The 17498-nt window shown below is 55.1% G+C and overlaps 2 protein-coding genes across 57 annotated transcripts in view; one reads left to right on the forward strand and one right to left on the reverse strand.

Moving 5' to 3' along the window:
* The window catches only part of MAP4 (microtubule associated protein 4), a 245094-nt gene extending 232685 nt beyond the window's left edge, over positions 1–12409 (forward strand). For 33 of the 49 annotated variants that reach the window (XM_063609108.1, XM_063609091.1, XM_063609220.1 and 30 more), the window contains 4 exons: positions 5307–5388; positions 7780–7892; positions 9750–9939; positions 10063–12409. In XM_063609108.1, coding sequence (XP_063465178.1) covers positions 5307–5388; positions 7780–7892; positions 9750–9939; positions 10063–10070 — 393 coding nt within the window. In that variant the 3' untranslated portion in view covers positions 10071–12409. Of the gene's footprint in view, positions 1–5306; positions 5389–7779; positions 7893–9749 lie in introns of all 49 variants that reach the window. The other 16 variants (XM_063609111.1, XM_063609132.1, XM_063609236.1 and 13 more) reach the window with 3 other exon arrangements.
* Positions 12410–12913: 504 nt separating this feature from the next.
* The window catches only part of DHX30 (DExH-box helicase 30), a 48757-nt gene continuing 44172 nt past the window's right edge, over positions 12914–17498 (reverse strand). For all 8 annotated transcript variants that reach the window (XM_055279109.2, XM_055279089.2, XM_055279116.2 and 5 more), the window contains 13 exons: positions 17269–17421; positions 16119–16955; positions 15769–15844; positions 15581–15685; positions 15161–15336; positions 14731–14937; positions 14557–14638; positions 14289–14482; positions 14028–14187; positions 13758–13915; positions 13553–13656; positions 13338–13477; positions 12914–13240 (listed from right to left, as the gene is read on the reverse strand). In XM_055279109.2, the coding sequence (XP_055135084.1) occupies positions 12987–13240; positions 13338–13477; positions 13553–13656; positions 13758–13915; positions 14028–14187; positions 14289–14482; positions 14557–14638; positions 14731–14937; positions 15161–15336; positions 15581–15685; positions 15769–15844; positions 16119–16955; positions 17269–17421 (2646 nt within the window). In that variant the 3' untranslated portion in view covers positions 12914–12986. The remainder of the gene's footprint in view (positions 13241–13337; positions 13478–13552; positions 13657–13757; positions 13916–14027; positions 14188–14288; positions 14483–14556; positions 14639–14730; positions 14938–15160; positions 15337–15580; positions 15686–15768; positions 15845–16118; positions 16956–17268; positions 17422–17498) is intronic.

The following is a 17498-nucleotide window of genomic DNA, read 5'->3' on the forward strand; positions in this document are numbered from 1 at the left end:
GCATGAGCCACCATGCCCGGCGAAACTCTTTTAATCTTAAGTTGCTTTTACTCTACAAGTCCCCACTCCATCCATTTTTTTTTTTTTTTTTTTTTTTTTTTGAGATGGAGTCTCGCTCTGTCGCCCAGGCTGGAGTGCAGTGGAGCAATCTTGGCTCACTGCAAGCTCCGCCTCCCGGGTTCACACCACTCTCCTGCCTCAGCCTCCCAAGTAGCTGGGACTACGGGCGCCCGCCACCATGCCCGGCTAATTTTTTTTTTGTATTTTTAGTAGAGATGGGGTTTCACTATGGTCTCGATCCCCTGACCTCGTGATCCGCCCGCCTCGGCCTCCCAAAATGCTGGGATTACAAGCGTGAGCCACTGCGCTCAGCCCTTTTTTTTTTTTTTTTTGAGACAGTCTCGCTCTGTCCCTCAAGCATGAAGCTATAACACATTTAAAATCATATTTTTGTATAAATAGCTTTAACATTTCAAGTTATTTCTCTAGGATGTATTCCTAACATAGGACTCTTATGTCAGAAGCTACATCTGTTTCATGGTGTGGGCTACCTAGGGTTGGTTTGTTTGTTTGTTTTTGAGACGGAATCTCACTGTCACCCAGGCTGGAGTGCAGTGGCGTGATCTCAGCTCACTGCAACCTCCACCTCCCAGGTTCAAGCAATTCTCCTGTCTCAGCCTCCTGAGTAGCTGGGACTACAGGCACCTGCCACCACGCCCAGTTAATTTTTTGTATTTTTAGTAGAGATGGGGTTTTACCATGTTAGCCAGGATGGTCTCGATCTCCTGACCTTGTGATCTGCCCACCTTGGCCTCCCAAAGTGCTGGGATTACAGGTGTGAGCCACCGGCATTTTTTTTTTTTTTTTTTTTTTGAGACAAAGTCTCACTCTGTGGCCCAGGCTGGAGGGCAGTGGCGTGATCTTGGCTCACTGCAACCTCCGCCTTCTGGGCTCAATCAATTCTCCTGCCTCAGCTTCATGAGTAGCCAGGATTACAGGCGTGCACCACCATGCCCTGCTAACTTTTGGGTTTTTGTTGTTGTTGTTGTTGTTTTAAAGACAGAGTCTTGGCCGGGCGCGGTGGCTCACGCTTGTAATCCCAGCACTTTGGGAGGCCAAGGCGGGCGGATCACGAGGTCAGGAGATCGAGACCACGGTGAAACCCCGTCTCTACTAAAAATACAAAAAATTAGCCGGGCGTGGTGGCGGGCGCCTGTAGTCCCAGCTACTCGGAGAGGCTGAGGCAGGAGAATGGCGTGAACCCGGGAGGCGGAGGTTGCAGTGAGCCGAGATCGCGCCACTGCACTCCAGCCTGGGTAACAGAGCGAGACTCCGTCTCAAAAAAAAAAAAAAAAAAAAAAAAAAAAAGAGAGTCTCGGCCAGGCGCGGTAGCTCACACCTGTAATTGCAGCACTTTGGGAGGCTGAGGCAGGTGGATCACAAGGTCAGGAGTTCTAGACCATCCTGGCCAACATAGTGAAACCCCGAAACCCCGGCTCTACTAAAAATACAAAGATCAGCTGGGCGTGGTGGTGTGTGCCTATAATCCCAGTTACTTGGAAAGCTGAGGCAGGAGAATCGCTTGAACCAGGCAGTGGGAGGTTGCAGTGAGTTGAAATCATGCCATTGGACTCCAGCCTGGTGACAAAGTGAGGTTTGGTCTCAAAAAAAAAAAAGACAGAGTCTCGCTTTGTCACCCAGGGTGGAGTGCAATGGCACGATCTCGGCTCATTGCAACCTCTGCCTCCCGGGTTCAAGAATTCTGTTTCAGCCTCCCGAGTAGCTGGGACTACAGTGCCCACCACCACACCCAGCTAATTTTTGTATTTTTTGTAGAGATGGGGTTTCACCATATTGGTCAGGCTGGTCTCGAACTCCTGACCTCAGGTGATCCACCCACCTCAGCCTCCCAAAGTGCTGGGATTACAGGCATGAGCCACTGTGCCCAGCCTAACTTTTGTATTTTTAGTAGAGACAGGGTCTCACCATGTTGCCCACGCTGTTCTCGAACTTCTGACCTCAAATAATCCACCCGCGTCAGCCCTACCAAAGTGCTGGGATTACAGATGTGAGCCACTGTGCCTGGCTCATTCTTTTTTTACTGGTAATTTCCTTGATGGGTAAGATCAGTGGTTTGTCCTAGAATCTGGATTCTTCTAATTACATCCTCATGGTTTTAATTAACATATTCTGTTGTCCCTCAATTTTCTTTAAATTTATTTGGTTTGGGTTTTTTCCCCACATGCTAGCATGACATGTAAGTAGGTAATGAGGTTTATTCTGTGAGAAATTACATTCATGTCTCATTCTTCGGTTGTCTTTTTGTGATGTTGGCAATTCCTGGACCTGTGGGTTCAGTAGGCATATGCCGTGGTAAGACTAATTCTAGCATTACTTCTTCATTTACTAGCTGGAATACATCCATAATGTGAAACTGACTGCCCCTTAACTATTCTTTAATTGCATACTAGACAAAAGGTCAAGAGATAGAGGCTTCAAATATGGAACCCTGTCAAGAAATCTGTGGCCCTGGCCGATGCAGTGGCTCACACTTGTAATCCAAGCACTTTGGGAGGCCAAGGCAGGTGGGCTGCTTCAGCCCAGAAATTCGAGACCAGCCTGGGCCACTTGGCAAAACCCCTTCTCTACAAAAAAATGCAAAAATTAGCTGGGCATGGTGGTGTGCGCCTGTAGTCTCAGCCACTTGAGGGGCTTGAGCCTGGGAGGATCACTTGAGCCTGGGAGGTTGAGGCTGCAGTGAGCTAAGGTCATGCCTCTGCACTTCATCCTGGGTGGCAGAGTGAGACGCTGTCTCAAAACAAGAAAAAAATGTGTGGCTGTACATCTTGGTGAGGGCCCAAGCCTTGGAGAGTGACTCTGTTAACTTCTTGCAGGTGCTGTTGTGGTTACAGCTAAGATGAGCTTGTCACCATTGCTTCAAGACCCATGTTGGGTTGGTTTAAGCAGCTACCAGATCTTTGGCTGGTAAAAGTAACCTTCCCTATGCCGTCTCTTATGAGGGATAAGGATAGGGAGATGTTTGGATGAGGCCTTCATGGCTCCCTCTTCTTGAATTGGCCATTTCTTCCCCTAATAAATAACAAGATACCTTGTTTTAAACCCAGATAAAGCACTTACAATGGCGTCATCAGCACATACTTAGGAGGAGGTATCTGTGCTGTATCCTAAACTTCCATTTTGGAGATACCTATAAATATCTGTATAATGAACTATAGATTGAGGAGAAAGAAAAATTTCTATCTAGGGAAAATTGCAGACTTTTTGGAAAGATGAGACAAAGTAGAGGCTGTGTGTTTTCACAGTAGTAACTACTCTGTATGTAACTATCAAGCACGTGAAGCCATTATGGTATAGTTCCTGGTGGTGTCCCTTCAAGAGATGATATGAGAAAGAGACGGATTGAAGCGAGAGCTATGCGAGGCCGTATGGAAGGCACCCTTTGAGCTGGGCATTGAAGGATGGGGAAGAAAACATAATGGATTTGCTGGGTTAGGCATGAGCCGAGTTTTACAGGCAAGACTGAGAATGGCTCTGGCAAGCTGGGGATTGTGGTAGTTATTCTGTGCCAGGCCTTGGGCTGTGGGTGCAAATACAGAAACACTGGTGGCATTATATCTGTCCTCTGGGAACATGGTGAAGACCATATTTCCTGACACCAAAGAAAGGAAAACAGGGCTCAAGAAGATAGCTCACCATTTAATAGATTGTGGTGAAACCCACCAGAATGGTGCAACACTGCATGGAGTTGATGTGTTGGAAAGTCAGGCTCTCCCACAGTACCTACTAGAGGACAGCGGGGCCACTCACAGGAATGCTGGAATCCCCATCCAACAACTCAGAGGGCATGCATGGCTATAGACTTAAAGATGCACCACCTTTTTTTTTTTTTTTTTTTTTTTTTTTTTTTTTTTTTTTTTTTTTGAGGTGGAGTCTCTCTGCCACCCAGGCTGGAGTGCAGTGGCGCGATCTTGGCTCACTGCAAGCTCTGCCTCCCGAGTTCATGCCATTCTCCTGCCTCAGCCTCCTGAGTAGCTGGGACTATAGGCGCCCGCCACCATGCTCAGCTAATTTTTTGTATTTTTAGTAGAGATGGGGTTTCACTGTGTTAGCCAGGATGGTCTCGATCTCCTGACCTCGTGATCTGCCCGCCTCAGCTTCCCAAAGTGCTGGGATTACAGACGAGAGCCACCGTGCCCAGCCAAGATGCACCACCTTTAAATGCAAATTTTTGTATTTTTAGCAGAGATAGAGTTTCACTGTGCTGGCCAGGCTGGTCTCAAACTCCTAGCCACAGGTGATCTGCCTGCCTCAGCCTCCCAAAGTGCTGGGATTACAGGCGTGACCCACTGCACCTGGCTGGGAAAATTGTTATAACATGGATTAAGCAGGAATACTATGATTACACACACACACACACACATACACACACAGGGAAAATTGTTATAACATGGATTAAGCAGGAATACTATGATTACACACACACACACACACACACACACACACACACACACACACACACACCACCCCCTCTCCTCCCCCAAGGGGAAAATGCATTGAAAAGGACTGGAAGTAAATATGTTATTCCAGGTTTCTCTGGGCAAGGAGTTGATAGGTAAGGTTTTGAGATGGAACAAAGGGGATATTTCATGAGAGTCTTGGTGCTGGTGTTTGGACCTGGTGAAATGGCAGAAGAGCTGTCTGGAGCATGCATGGACAGGGTCTGCACAGAAAGGCCTGTGGGGTGTGGAAACGGTGGTTTGGTCTGGCTGGAGGTGGGGTTAGAAGTGAAGGCTGGTGGCTGGGCGTGGTGGCTCACACCTGTAATTCCAGCACTTTGGGATCCTGAGGCAGGCGGATCACCTGAGGTCGGGAGTTCGAGACCAGCCTGACCAATATGAAGAAACCCTGTCTCTACTAAAAATACAAAAAATTAGCTAGATGTGGTAGCACACGCCTGTAATCCCAGCTACTCGGGAGGCTGAGGCAGGAGAATTGCTTGACCCCAGGAGGCGGAGGTTACAGCTAGCTGAGATCGTACCACTGTACTCCAGCCTGGGCAACAGAGCAAGACTCCATCTTTAAAAAAAAAAAAAGAGCAGGGCCAGGGTGGGTCGAGGGCTCTTTTAGGTACTTAGGGAGATGACCCTGTCTTTGAACAGACTGAGATAGCAGCTTACAGAGGGAGCGAGAAACCCTGAACATGGAGAAGATTTAAAAGGTAGCATGGGGTTGGCTCTGACAGTATACCCTCTCTCTGAATGAGTCTTTTGTGTCCTTCTCCTCAGGTTCAGATTCAGAACAAGAAAGTGGACATCTCTAAGGTCTCCTCCAAGTGTGGGTCTAAGGCTAACATCAAGCACAAGCCTGGTGAGTGGCGCCTCCCTTGCCCACTGGGACTCCAGGGTATGTAGTCCTGCCATGGGTCAGCTGGGCAGCCCGCTGACTGGCAAGGGTTTCATCTCTGTGCCTTTAGCATCCCATGAAGACTACCCAGGACAGCGCAGTGGAAACAACACAGTCCTCATTCTGTCAGGGAGCAGGAGTTCAGGTGCTAACCTCTAGGTGGAGGAGGAGCAGTTTCTTACAGCAGCCATCTGCACAGGCATTCTCTTGAGTACCTACTGTGTGCGTGGAACTATTGAGCTAGGCCTGGGGAAGCGGTGCACTCTGAGCTGAGAACCTGGGTTGGCTCTAAACGAGGATTACAGGAGCTACTGCTGAAGGAGCTGTATAGAGGGCAGTGTTCAGGTCCCACCTATCAGATTCAGGAGCAAAGGGTGCTCCCAACCAGTGAAGCCTCAGCCGCTAGCCCTGGCAGGAGAATGGGAGGCGTTCAGCAACTTGCACTAATGCAGTTTCCTTCCAGCAACATGGTTGGCCCAGTGCCCCGTGGAAGTCGCTGTGCAGAGGGTGGGCTCTTGCCTTGGGTAGTCCCCTAGCAGCCTCGTGTCCTAGTTCCTGGGTCTACAGCAGATTTTTGGGTAGGACTGCCGCAGCAGCAGGCACACTGGCTGGCAGACCTGGTATCCCACAAGGCTAGCCACCACAGGCCAGTTAAGGTGAAGGCAAAACTCTCTTCCCTCAGGGCAGGCGTGGTGTCTCATGCCAGTAATCCCAGCACTTTGGAAGGCCAAGGCGGGTGGATCACTTGAGGTCAGGAGTTTGAGACCAGCCTGGCCAACATGGTGAAACCCTGTCTCTACTAAAAATACAGAAACTAGCCAGGTGTGGTGGCGCATGCCTTTGGAGAATTGCTTGAACCCGGGAGGCAGAGACTGCAGTGAGGCAAGAGTGTGGCACCGCACTCTAGCCTGAGCAACAGAGCGAAATTCTGTCTCCAAAAAGAAAAAAAAACTCCCTTTCCCTCTCAGCGAAGAGTGTGATCCGGTTTAGAATGTGTTCTATTTAGAAAGATCAAAACAGGCTGGGCGCGGTGGCTCACGCTTGTAATCCCAGCACTTTGGGAGGCCGAGGCGGGCGGATCACGAGGTCAGGAGATCGAGACCACGGTGAAACCCCGTCTTTACTAAAAAAAATACAAAAAATTAGCCGGGCGTGGTGGCGGGCGCCTGTAGTCCCAGCTACTCGGAGAGGCTGAGGCAGGAGAATGGCGTGAACCCGGGAGGCGGAGCTTGCAGTGAGCCAAGATTGCGCCACTGCACTCCAGCCTGGGCGACACAGCGAGACTCTGTCTCAAAAAAAAAAAAAGATCAAAACAGTTCTGTCCTTAACTAACCATTTTTTTCCCCTTTTATCTGGGAAATCTCCTATGAGATACTTCCTTCTCTAATGACACTGAGTCACTTGGGGTCTAGTTTTTGCCAGGGCTGGGTTTCCCAATATGGGACACCAAGAGACCTCGGCCAGAATCTGTGCCTGGAGGTCTGCCATGTGAGCTGAGAGGAGATGGAAGAACAGAAGGGGCCCAAGGGGAGCCACGCTGCTGGGTGCGGGAGGGGCTGGGTACTCTTTGAGGGTAGTTTGTCCTGCACCCCTCCCCTTGGTCTCATGGGCACACTCTGGCCAGTGAGCTCTGAACCCTGGGCATGAGTTCAGACCACCTTCCCTCCCCGTCCTAGCCTGAGGTCACTAGATCCTGGGCCTGCCTTGGTCCATGTCTTTCCTTCCTCGGTGCACAGCCTCGGGGCCACTCTCTCCTTTTTATCATTCCTTCTTTTTGCTTGAGTGTGATACGGTTAGGGGCTCAATTTTCACAACCTGTCCCTGTCAATCAACAGATTGGTGGTAACTCTGGGTGAGTCCCTTCTCTTTTGCAGCATCAGTTTTACCGGCTGTGAAGCAGGGACCGTGGCCGTGATGACAGGGCATTCATGAGAATTCAGTGAGGCTGTGCCTGAGAAGCACGGCATGGCCCAGTTAGCGGGAGGGCATTCCCACACGGAGTAGAGAAGCAGAGGCTTCGCCCTGGAGGCTGTGCTCGGAGCCCCAGGCCTGCCCAAGCCTAGCCTGCAGCTTGGTGGCTGTGGCATGGGGTGGTGGAAGGGGTGGCATGGGGTGGTGGAAGGGATGGCGTTCCTTCTCTTGGAGGTATTCCCACTGGCTGGACGGAGAGATTGTCTTAGCCTCACTGTGATAAGAGAAGCCCTCTTTAGACAAACATGTTCACTGTTCTTCGTTTGCCACCCAGAAGCAGGTCACATCTTTCTCATTTCTAGATTGGGCATATCACTAGTCCTGGTTTTGCCTGCAGGGATATTCCTCTGCCACCTTAGGTGACCAGTTCCTTTGTGGTTCTAGGTGGAGGAGATGTCAAGATTGAAAGTCAGAAGTTGAACTTCAAGGAGAAGGCCCAGGCCAAGGTGGGATCCCTTGATAATGTGGGCCACCTACCTGCAGGAGGTGCCGTGAAGGTAACGAGTGGGTCACTGGAGAGACACAGCTGGGGAGGGTGGGAACTGTGCAGCCAGGGTCAGGGTCCTCACAGGTAGGCACCTGCCACCGCCCCTCAGTCTCTTCAGGAGCCATGTCTTCACCCACATCATTGCTGTTTTCCCATCGCGTATCATCAGTCCTGACCGAGGCAGAAGTGAAGAGGCCCCAATCCAGCCACCCCTCACCTGTCAGCTGCAGGCAGAACCTTGCTCCTGAAAGCCATGGCCTTCCTAATTCAGCCCATGCAGCCACTTGAGAAGGCCACGGGCTGGGACACAGACCACCCCCAGGCGAGCGGGGGTTCTGCACCACACAGTTCTCCCCGGCTGTCTCACGCGAGGGGAATGTGGGTTCCCGCCCCATGTCAGGCTCTGCTCCTGGGCTGGGAGCAGGACAGCACATTCTTAACTGCCAGTGACAGCAGGCTGCCTGGGGCCTCCCTCTGCAGGGCCTGGCTGGGGCCTCCCTGTGCAGGGCTCTGAGACAGAGCTCGTGGCAGAGGTTCCCATCCTCGCGACCGGCTGGGCCTCTTCTCCCTTCCCTCTCTCCTCTCTCCTCCCTTCCTCCTTCCACAGTACTGTGAGACCTCTTGTGTGCCAAGATGCTCTCTGTCCTTTGTTCCATGTCATCTGTGGTTGGGGGGCCCATGAGGGGCGTCTTGCAGACCCCGAGCACAAGGATGGCTGCTGCTGCTCGGGTTCAGGTGCGCAGGGGAGAGGGGCCAGGAGCCACTGCCCTGGGCTTTCCCTTCCATCTCTGCTCCCCAGTGCCAGCCACTGCCCAGCCTGTCCCCTGTCCCATCCTCTCCTGATGCTCTGACTGAAGCCTTGATCAGCTTCCAGGAACATCTCGGGGGGGTCCTTGCTGCCACAGGCTCTCAGTTCGTGCCCCCCACACCTAGTGAGGATGCCGTTCTCGCACCCGTCTCAGTGGGGCGTTAACTTGGCTTTAGTCTCTTGTCCAAGGACACAGCGAGCGAGTGTGGACCAGGATTCACATCTGGGCTTTGTGTTCTTTTCCTTATTCATATTATATCCCTTTCTTTATTAGTTCTGGAATTATTGTTTTTAATCGAGGCCTATTTCTCGCTATGCCGATTAGAAACCACTTCTCCCTTGTCACTTTTTGGGTGTTTGGTGACACAGGCTTTCCAGCTCCCCAGTGGCCTCTTGCAGCTGTTCTCTCTTCTCTGCCTTCCTCACACTGAGTGTTCCATGTCCCCCAAATGTCCTCCTCCTATGAAGCCCTCCAGGCCTCCACAGTCTCCCTGGGTTATACCTCCTTGGACACCTTCTTTCTGCCTCCCGTGGACCCCTGATCCCAGAATGGTGCCCAGCACAGACAAGGCCTCAGCACCTGTGTTCCTGACCAGACAGATGTGCAGGCAGGGCTGCCCGGGAGCTACTGAGGACCCCACTCTGTGTGCAGGGGGTGGCCTGGGTTCAGGGAGGGTTTGGGAGGGTGGGCTGCACCCTTCGGGGGGCTACCCTTCAGGCTTGTTGCTCACTATTGTCATGGCTACTTATTTGGTACCAGCCTGAGGCCTGGCACCTCTGCCCTCAGAGAGGCTTCATCAGAGCCTCACATGCCACAGAGGGGCTCTGAGAGTGTGTCACTGGCCCAGCTACTCCTGACCCTCGGGAGTCGGTCTCCCAGGTGAGGTGGGGTGGGTGGGGCCGGGGCACCTGCCTGGGATTCTCCAAGCGACTGTGCCTTGAGCCAGTGGGTGCCGGGACAGCACGGGTGGGGGCTGTGTGTGAAATCCACCACCATCACCCCATCCCACTCCCCCCTGCAACTGACCCTGCACTGTCTCCCCCACTGTTTCATTGTAGACTGAGGGCGGTGGCAGCGAGGCTCCTCTGTGTCCGGGTCCCCCTGCTGGGGAGGAGCCGGCCATCTCTGAGGCAGCGCCTGAAGCTGGCGCCCCCACTTCAGCCAGTGGCCTCAATGGCCACCCCACCCTGTCAGGGGGTGGTGACCAAAGGGAGGCCCAGACCTTGGACAGCCAGATCCAGGAGACAAGTAAGTGGCTGGGCTCGGCCTAAGGGCCAGCCAGGGGCCCTGCCACTGGCCGCAAATTGAAACTCCTTTGTTTTTGACTAGAGTGTGGCCTAAATTTTAACGAAGTAACCTTTTATTTTCCAGGCATCTAATGATGACATTCTGGTCTCGTCTTCCGTCTCCCCCGTGTTCCCCTCTTGTCTCCCCTGTTCCCCTCTCCCTTCCCTCCTCCCATGTCACTGCAGATTGAGACCTACAGGCTGACGTTCCGGGCAAACGCCAGGGCCCGCACCGACCACGGGGCCGACATTGTCTCCCGCCCCCCACACTTCCCTGGCGGCCCCAACTCGGGCTCCCAGGTCCTTGGCCCCCTTTCCCGGGCTGTCCACTAGACCAGTGAGCGCTTGGGCGCCACGCTGGGCGGCCCGCTAGGCTCGCCTTCCCTCCTGCTTTGCGTGCCGGGGCAGCAGCAGCCCCACCCCACACTTCCTCTCACTCCCCAGCCCGGGCCCAGCTCCCTGCTTTGGTCTTGCCCCATCACTGCGCCACTGCTCCGTGGAGGAGGTTGGGAGGGGGTTGGGGTGGGAGGGGGTTGGGGTGGTTGAGGCTAAGCTGGGATCTAGGAGAGGAGAACCAGATTCCACCCTCATCTTTGGTTCTTTGGTCCAAACCCAAAAGAAACTGACATGCCCTCCCTCCTCCCTGGATCTACCTAGAGGGAAGAGTGGAGGTGGACTCCGAGTGGTGACAGGACGCTGTCCGTGGAGCTTAAGCCACTGCCTCTCCCTTTGGCCCCACAAATGCACCCCCCCATGCAGGTGGTGTCATGCCCTTCTTGCTGCCCTGCCCCAAGTTGGGGGTCAGTGCTGCCTGTCCCCATGCTTAACATACCCTCCTAGCTGCTATCACATTTTTGTTTTGTCCTTTTATTTTTTTCTAATAATCTAAAAACTGGCGAAATAGTTCTGCAGGTTGAAGCCATGTCTACATGAAAGTCCTCAGTAAGTGTTACAGGGAACAGGGTGGAGAGATCCTTATGCCACCCCCGCTGGAGGATGTGGGCAGTTTAGGGCCCTGGAGGTGGTGCGGCAGGGAAGAGGGGTGCAGAGGCTGTGGCTGGTGAGCTGGTCAGGCACACAAGGGGCTCTCGGAGCGTGGACTGGTTGGTTTTGCCATTTTGTTGTGTGTATGCTGCTTTTCTTTTCTAACCAAGAGGCTGGTTTTGGCATCTCTGTCCCATTCCCTGGGATCTGGTGGTCAGCCCTAGGATACAAAGCCAGGGCTGGAGAACAAGAAAGGGCCAGGAGATGGAATTCCTTCAGGCCGGCACCCGCACCCTAGGACATGCAAGCCCTCATGTCCAGGGGAGCCTCATGCAGATAGTAGGAAATCAGGTCTGGAAATTTAAAAATAAAAGGCATGAGACTAAGGCCATCTGCTTCCCTTATGCCCTAACTGGAGAGGGGAGGGAGGAGAGGCGAGGCCCACAGAGGGCATCCCAGCTAGGCTTTGGGATGGCTGCAGTGAGGAGAAATCCCGGGAACTGTATTGACACAAAGATTCTTATTGCACTTGTATTTTTTGTATTAAAGTTTGCATGGTTTCTAATAAAGGATTCAAACATAAGTTTGTAGTGAAATGGCCTGGGAGATTCCAAGGGCTTCTCTGGAGGGGGATTGGATGCAGTGTAGATTTGCCTCTGAGGAGGCTGCCCCAGACTTGGCCTCCTCAGGCCCCCTCCTGACCTCTGCCCTTCTCTGGTCCTGGCATCCCTTGGAGCTGGAGAAGGTAGGGGTCTTGACCTAGGTTTAGATTTGATCTCCATGTGCAGGGAGGCTGTTCTGGGCCTGACAGGTCCTCCCGCTTTCTGAGGTAGCAGTGCCTTGTGGAGGTTTGACACCATGTCCCTAGCTCCCCAAGCACACACCAGGAAACCGTAGGGGCTCACGGAGGAAGTGCTGCCTGGGCCAGGGGGACCAGCTTTCCTCCGTAGAGACCATGTGCAGAACACTTCCGCTGTGCCCAGAACACGAAGGAGCCAGTGTTTTGTCAGCAGGAGGAAGGGCCTGCTGGGATGAAAGTGGGAAGGAAACAGGGTTGGGTAGTCAGGAGACACCCCAGGGGCAACAGCACAGGCCCAGAGTACCTGCTGCCTCCACTGCGTCTGTCCTGGGGTCATGAGGATGCTGAGGTTGACGACAGGTTCCAGGTCCTTTCACTCCTTTGGCCAAGGGTTGGGGGTAGGTGGCCCAAGTGGAGTGTTCTCTAGGTAGACAGCAGGAGTGGTCAGAGTTCCCTCGAAGGATCCTGCACACCAGAGCACCTGAGAAGGCCGGGACCAGAGGCCCTGTGTGATGTGTACTCCGCAGCCGTTTGGGGTGGGACATTTCTGTACTTCTCGATTTGCTTATGGCTCAGCCATTACCTGTGTCAGTCTGTGATTCTGTTGTAACAGTTTTAAGAGTAAATAAAGCTGCCTGATGTCCCATCACGCAGGCTCTGTGCTTGTGTCTCGGTCTGCATCTACCTCCCTGATCCTCCTGCCCTCAGCTCAGCCCCTCGGCTGTGAACTTGTGGATGTGGACACGGGAAGGACCACTGTGCCACATAGCCCTGGGCCTCTGCTACCTGCGGAACTCTTCCCCCAGTCTGCCTGATAAAGGGCTACTTGACACTTACTTACTTACTTACTTACTGTCCAAAACTACAAGGACAGTGACAGTTCTGACAGGCTTCCTGTGGTGGGTACCCAGAGCAGCAGCTGTGCCAGGGGACTGGGCTGGTTAACAGCACGGCTGCTTCGTGCTCTTGGCGAAGGGAGGAGGTTCTAACCCCCTTCTCTCTCTCTTAAGACTTGGGGCCACAGCCAGCCCCTGTCCCCCAACAATAAACATCTCTCTTCTCTCTACCTACCTTCCTTCCTCCTTCCTCTTTGGGGAACCACGGCCCAGTGTATGGAGGCCCTGAGAGAGGAGCCCCTAGTGGACAGCAGTGGTCACAAGGGATAAATAGAACTTTATTTTAAATAAACATTTGCACTCTGTACACAGCCCCAGCAGAAGCAGGGCTCAGTCATCAGCTGCCTTGCGCACATCAAAGCTGCCACAGGGTCCTCGCAGCAGCTCTGCCAGTAGCGCAAGCAGCTGCCCGTGCTCCTCCTGTACACTGGGGGGAAGTGCTGCCAGCTCGCTGCGCAGGCTCCTCTCCACCATGCGGCCCAGGGCCCGCCGCAGCTCCTTCAGCAGCCGCACGGTACGCGAGTCACCCTCCAGCCGCAGCAGGTCACTGTCGCTCAGTGAGATGGTGGCCCGGCGCCCGTCATCTGAGGGAACGGAAAAGATGGTGGGGAACTGTGGTGAGGCCAGGCCCCGGAGGAGCAGCTGCAGAGCGGGGTGGGCGGGAGGCCTGCAGGCACCCACCACGGATGTGCACATCCCCGTCGGTCAGGAGCAGCACAGCTAGCGGGTGCACCTGAGAGGAGTCCCGGACGAAGACGCTGCCATTGGACTTGACTGCCATGAAATACGTCAGCCATCGGCTCCGTAACCGTGTGGCCTCCCTAGGGAACACAGGGCTGGTGAGGCCACCCTTTTGGACCATCCCAGCTGCCCCATCCAGGCCTGCATGCCCTCACCTGTTAATGGTCGACTTGTGCAGCAGGATGTTGCCTGATTTGGTCCTATATGTGACGCTGTTGGGCTTGAACTTCCCCTGCCGGGTGACTTTGCCCTGCCTCACCTGCAGGGATGGAGGAAAAGACGGGTGGGGCTGAGCAAGGAGCTGCAGACAGGGAAAGAGGCTGGGACCTGGTGAACTCCACTCCCTCCCAGAGGCAACACCTGGATGAGGTTGGGGTAGAGGCCGGCCATCAGCACGCCCTTCACCAGCTCCTCCTCCTCACTATACTCGTTGCACTGGGCGGAGGCCAGGGTGCAGTCCGAGGGCTTCCCCACCAGGAAGGCCTCATAAATGTTCTCTGAGAACTGCTTGATGAGTCCTAGGGAGACAGAAAGTGCAGTGAACCTACAGCCCCTAGCCACAGGCTGGGGGTGACAGAAGCTCAGTGGGGGTGGGAGGGGCTCAGGAGAGCAGGTGTGGGCCCAGCTGACCGTGGATGAAGCGCAGGCTGGGTGCGTAGAGCAGGTTTTCCTCCAGGTAATTCTCCCGGGAGCTGCGGTCCTGCCAACGCAGCACCTCCTCCCAGCCGGCGACAGCCCGCACAAAGGCCAGGTGGTCACTGCCGCTGTCGTGGCTCAACAGTGCTTTCACCTGGGAGGGAAGAAGAGGGCAGCCGGGTCACAGGCAGGGGCTAGACAACGCCCCCTCAAACAGCAGGGGGTGGACAGCTCCAGGAAGGAACCAGGACTGACCTTGTCCACCTCTGCCCGGTTCTGTAGGCTGCTGCTGAAGGGGTCCCGGGTGAGGCAGGAAACGACCACCAGTAGTGGGTGCAGGCAACGGAAGATGGCAGCCAACACAATGGCCTTGGCCAGCCGGGGGTCGGTGGAGATGTGAGCCAGGCGCTGCCCCAGGGTGGTCAGGTACTCTCGCTGGTCCAGCACCCCTGCAATGGCTCAGCTGTCAGTACCACCCTCGAGAGCCACTCCCCAGCCCAGCCCAGCCCAGCCCCCAACGTACCAATCTCCTGGAGCAAGATCACAGCCTCGTCCACTGCCTTGATGTTTGGACTGTCCACAGCCTTGGACAGGAACTCCACCGCCTATGACAGAGCCAGAGCCCGCCATGAGCCTGCCTCCCACCTGCCTGGTCCCCAGGCCAGCCCCCGCCCCGCCCCGCCCCGCCCCGCCGCACCGTCTTCTCAGGCATGTGGATTTTTGCTTGCAGCACCAGGTTCTCGAGAGGTGTGCGCAGGATCTCTGGCACTTGGAAAGGGACCATTTTCTCCAGCCGGCTTCGAGGGAACAAGTGGTAGGCAAAGCCGGACTGGCAGCGGCCCGCCCGGCCCCGGCGCTGGATCACATTGGCTCTTGACACCCACACTGTCTCCAGGCAGGACACCTGGAGGAGGGGGCAGGTAAGCAGCACACAGATGCCACTTCCTCAGTGCTTCCCCACTCCCTGAGTAACCCTCACCAGCCCCCCACGTCAGGAACACTGAGACCCCACAAGCGTGGCCTTCTGAAGACACACAAAGCAGGTCTAAGGTAGATCTGGGCTGGGGACCACCTCGAAACGAAGTCCCTCCCCCAGTGGTTGGCCGGGCCCAGGAGGTAGGCGCCACCTTGGTCTTCAGGTCATAGCGTTCTTCCTTGTGCAGCCCACTGTCCACCACATGCACAATGTCATTGATTGTGATGGAAGTCTCAGCAATGTTGGTGGCCAAGACAATCTTGCGCACCCCAGCTGGAGGCTGCTGGAATATGGCCTTCTGATCCATCATGGGGATGTTGGAGTGCACTGGTGGGCAAGACACACACTGGTTATGGGCACTGCTTCCACCAGAATTCCCCCCTGGAATGTGGGCAGGGCAAGGATTTTGACCCCATTTTGATGAAACAGGCGCAGATAAACACTATGCCCAGTGAAAAGTGCCACAGCTTGGTCAGAAACCAGGACCCCGGGAGTCCCAGTTGGGTCATTCCCTAGGACAGAGGTCAGGCTGGTTTCCAAAGGTCCCTGGTCCCTCCGCCGGGGCTCTCACCTGGCAGGATGAGGTACTTGCTCTCGTGCATGCCCAAGGCCTCCTGGAGGCGCTGCTGCACTCCTTTGATCTCCTGCCACCCAGGCAGGAAGCACAGGATCCCACCTGTAAAGGAGCCCTGGGGCATGAGCCAGCTGCTGCTGCAAACGTGGCCAGGGCTAGCATGGGACAGATGGGGAGGCACCCACCTGGTTCCCCACGAGCATCGATGTGCAGAACCAGATCAGTCACAAGGTCCAAATCGAGTGCGCATTCATCCTCAGACTGGGGTGGGGGAAGAGAGGCCACAGTCACAGCCCCGGGGTAAGGGGTCATGCCAAGGACACAGCCACCTGACTCAGTGAGACGGAGCCACTTGACATCAACTCTAATCCTCACATGCGTGCCACGCAGGCAGGGTTAGTCCCCAGTTTCTATCAAGGAAACCGAGGATTGGGGAGGGTAACTTGCCCCAGGCCACCAAGCCCCAGGGCCAGGGAGGAGGGGCATCCACGGAGGAAAGGCCAGGAGCCTCGGGTGGGATGGGGGTGTCCCTCACCTCATGGTGCCGGTGCCGGTGCAGGTACTGGTGCTTGCCCAACTTGGCCAGGATGTCCTCCAGGTAGTGCTCCTTGACTGGGTACATGAAGCCAGGCACCTTGATGACGGGGCAGCCACCAAAGTATCGGGAGAAGCGCTCATTGTCCCCTGTGGCACTCATGAGCACCAGCCGCAGGGCCGGGTTGAGCCGCTGCAGGCCCTTGAGCAGGATCAGCAGAAAGTCTGTGTTCACATCCCGCTCATGCACCTCATCCACGATGACATGGCTCACGCCCTCCAGGCTGGGGTTGCTCTGCAGCTTACGCAGCAGGATACCCACAGTGCAGAAGAGCAGGGCCCCGCCTCGGGCTGGGGGCTTACTTTCCAACCGCACCTGGAAGCCCACATTCCGCCGCAGAGAGGGGCCCAGTTCATGGCTGACCCGCTGTGCCACAGACACAGCAGAGATGCGGCGAGGTTGGGTGATGATCACATTGCAGCGGGCACCGCGGCCCTCGGTCACATAGCGTTCCAGCAACAGCTGGGGGATGCGCGTGGTCTTCCCACAGCCCGTGTCCCCAGAGATGACCACCACTGGGTGCTGCTCAATGGCATTGAGGATGGTGTCCCGATGTGGGTCCACAGGTAGCTGGGGGGCCTCCTGCCAGACCGGCCCTCGCCGCCGCCACAGTTCTAGCAGACTCTGGCTGAGACGTACCTCCTCTGCTTCCAACAGGGGCACATAGGGCTTGCCTGTGATAGGGTCACTCAGAGGCCCTGAGTCCTTGCCCAAGGGCAAGATGTCATCACTCTGCAGCCGGAGTTCTGGGGTGATCCATGAACTCTCCACAGGGTACTGGAGGGCAGGGAGGCAAGCAAAACAATGAAAAAGAAATTCCTCATTCACACACAACCAGCCACTCTGCAGGATTCGCCTGGGTCAGATGTTGTGGCCCAACCCGCTGGGCAGAGGATTAATTTAGTCCATGACTGCCCCGGGATCCTTGTGGGCAAGACTGGGCTGCTCAGGCCACGGGGCTCCCAGGCCCCAATCTCAGTGAAGACAATGGGGAGGTACTACTGCCTGTCGCAGGTGGAGGCCTTCAGTCTGGAGAGATGGAGGCAGACTACAGGGAGCAGGGGGTGGTGAGGGATGCAGGGCCTCTTACATGGTTCAGGAAGGTCTCTATCTTGCGGAGGATGGGTTCGGGCACCTGGATGGTGCACGGTCGGCGCTGGGTCTCACCCAGCTCACGCAAAGAGGCCAGGTTATACATGGCGTGTGTAAGCGGTTCGTTGTTCCTGTCCACCAGGCCCAGGCTCTGCAGGGGGACATGCAAGACTCAGTTTATGCTCTGGGGCTCCCCAAAAACCAGCCCAGACAAGCTCAGGAGCTCCA

Source organism: Symphalangus syndactylus, chromosome 1 (genome assembly GCF_028878055.3).
Source record: "Symphalangus syndactylus isolate Jambi chromosome 1, NHGRI_mSymSyn1-v2.1_pri, whole genome shotgun sequence".
Classification (NCBI taxonomy): domain Eukaryota; kingdom Metazoa; phylum Chordata; class Mammalia; order Primates; family Hylobatidae; genus Symphalangus; species Symphalangus syndactylus.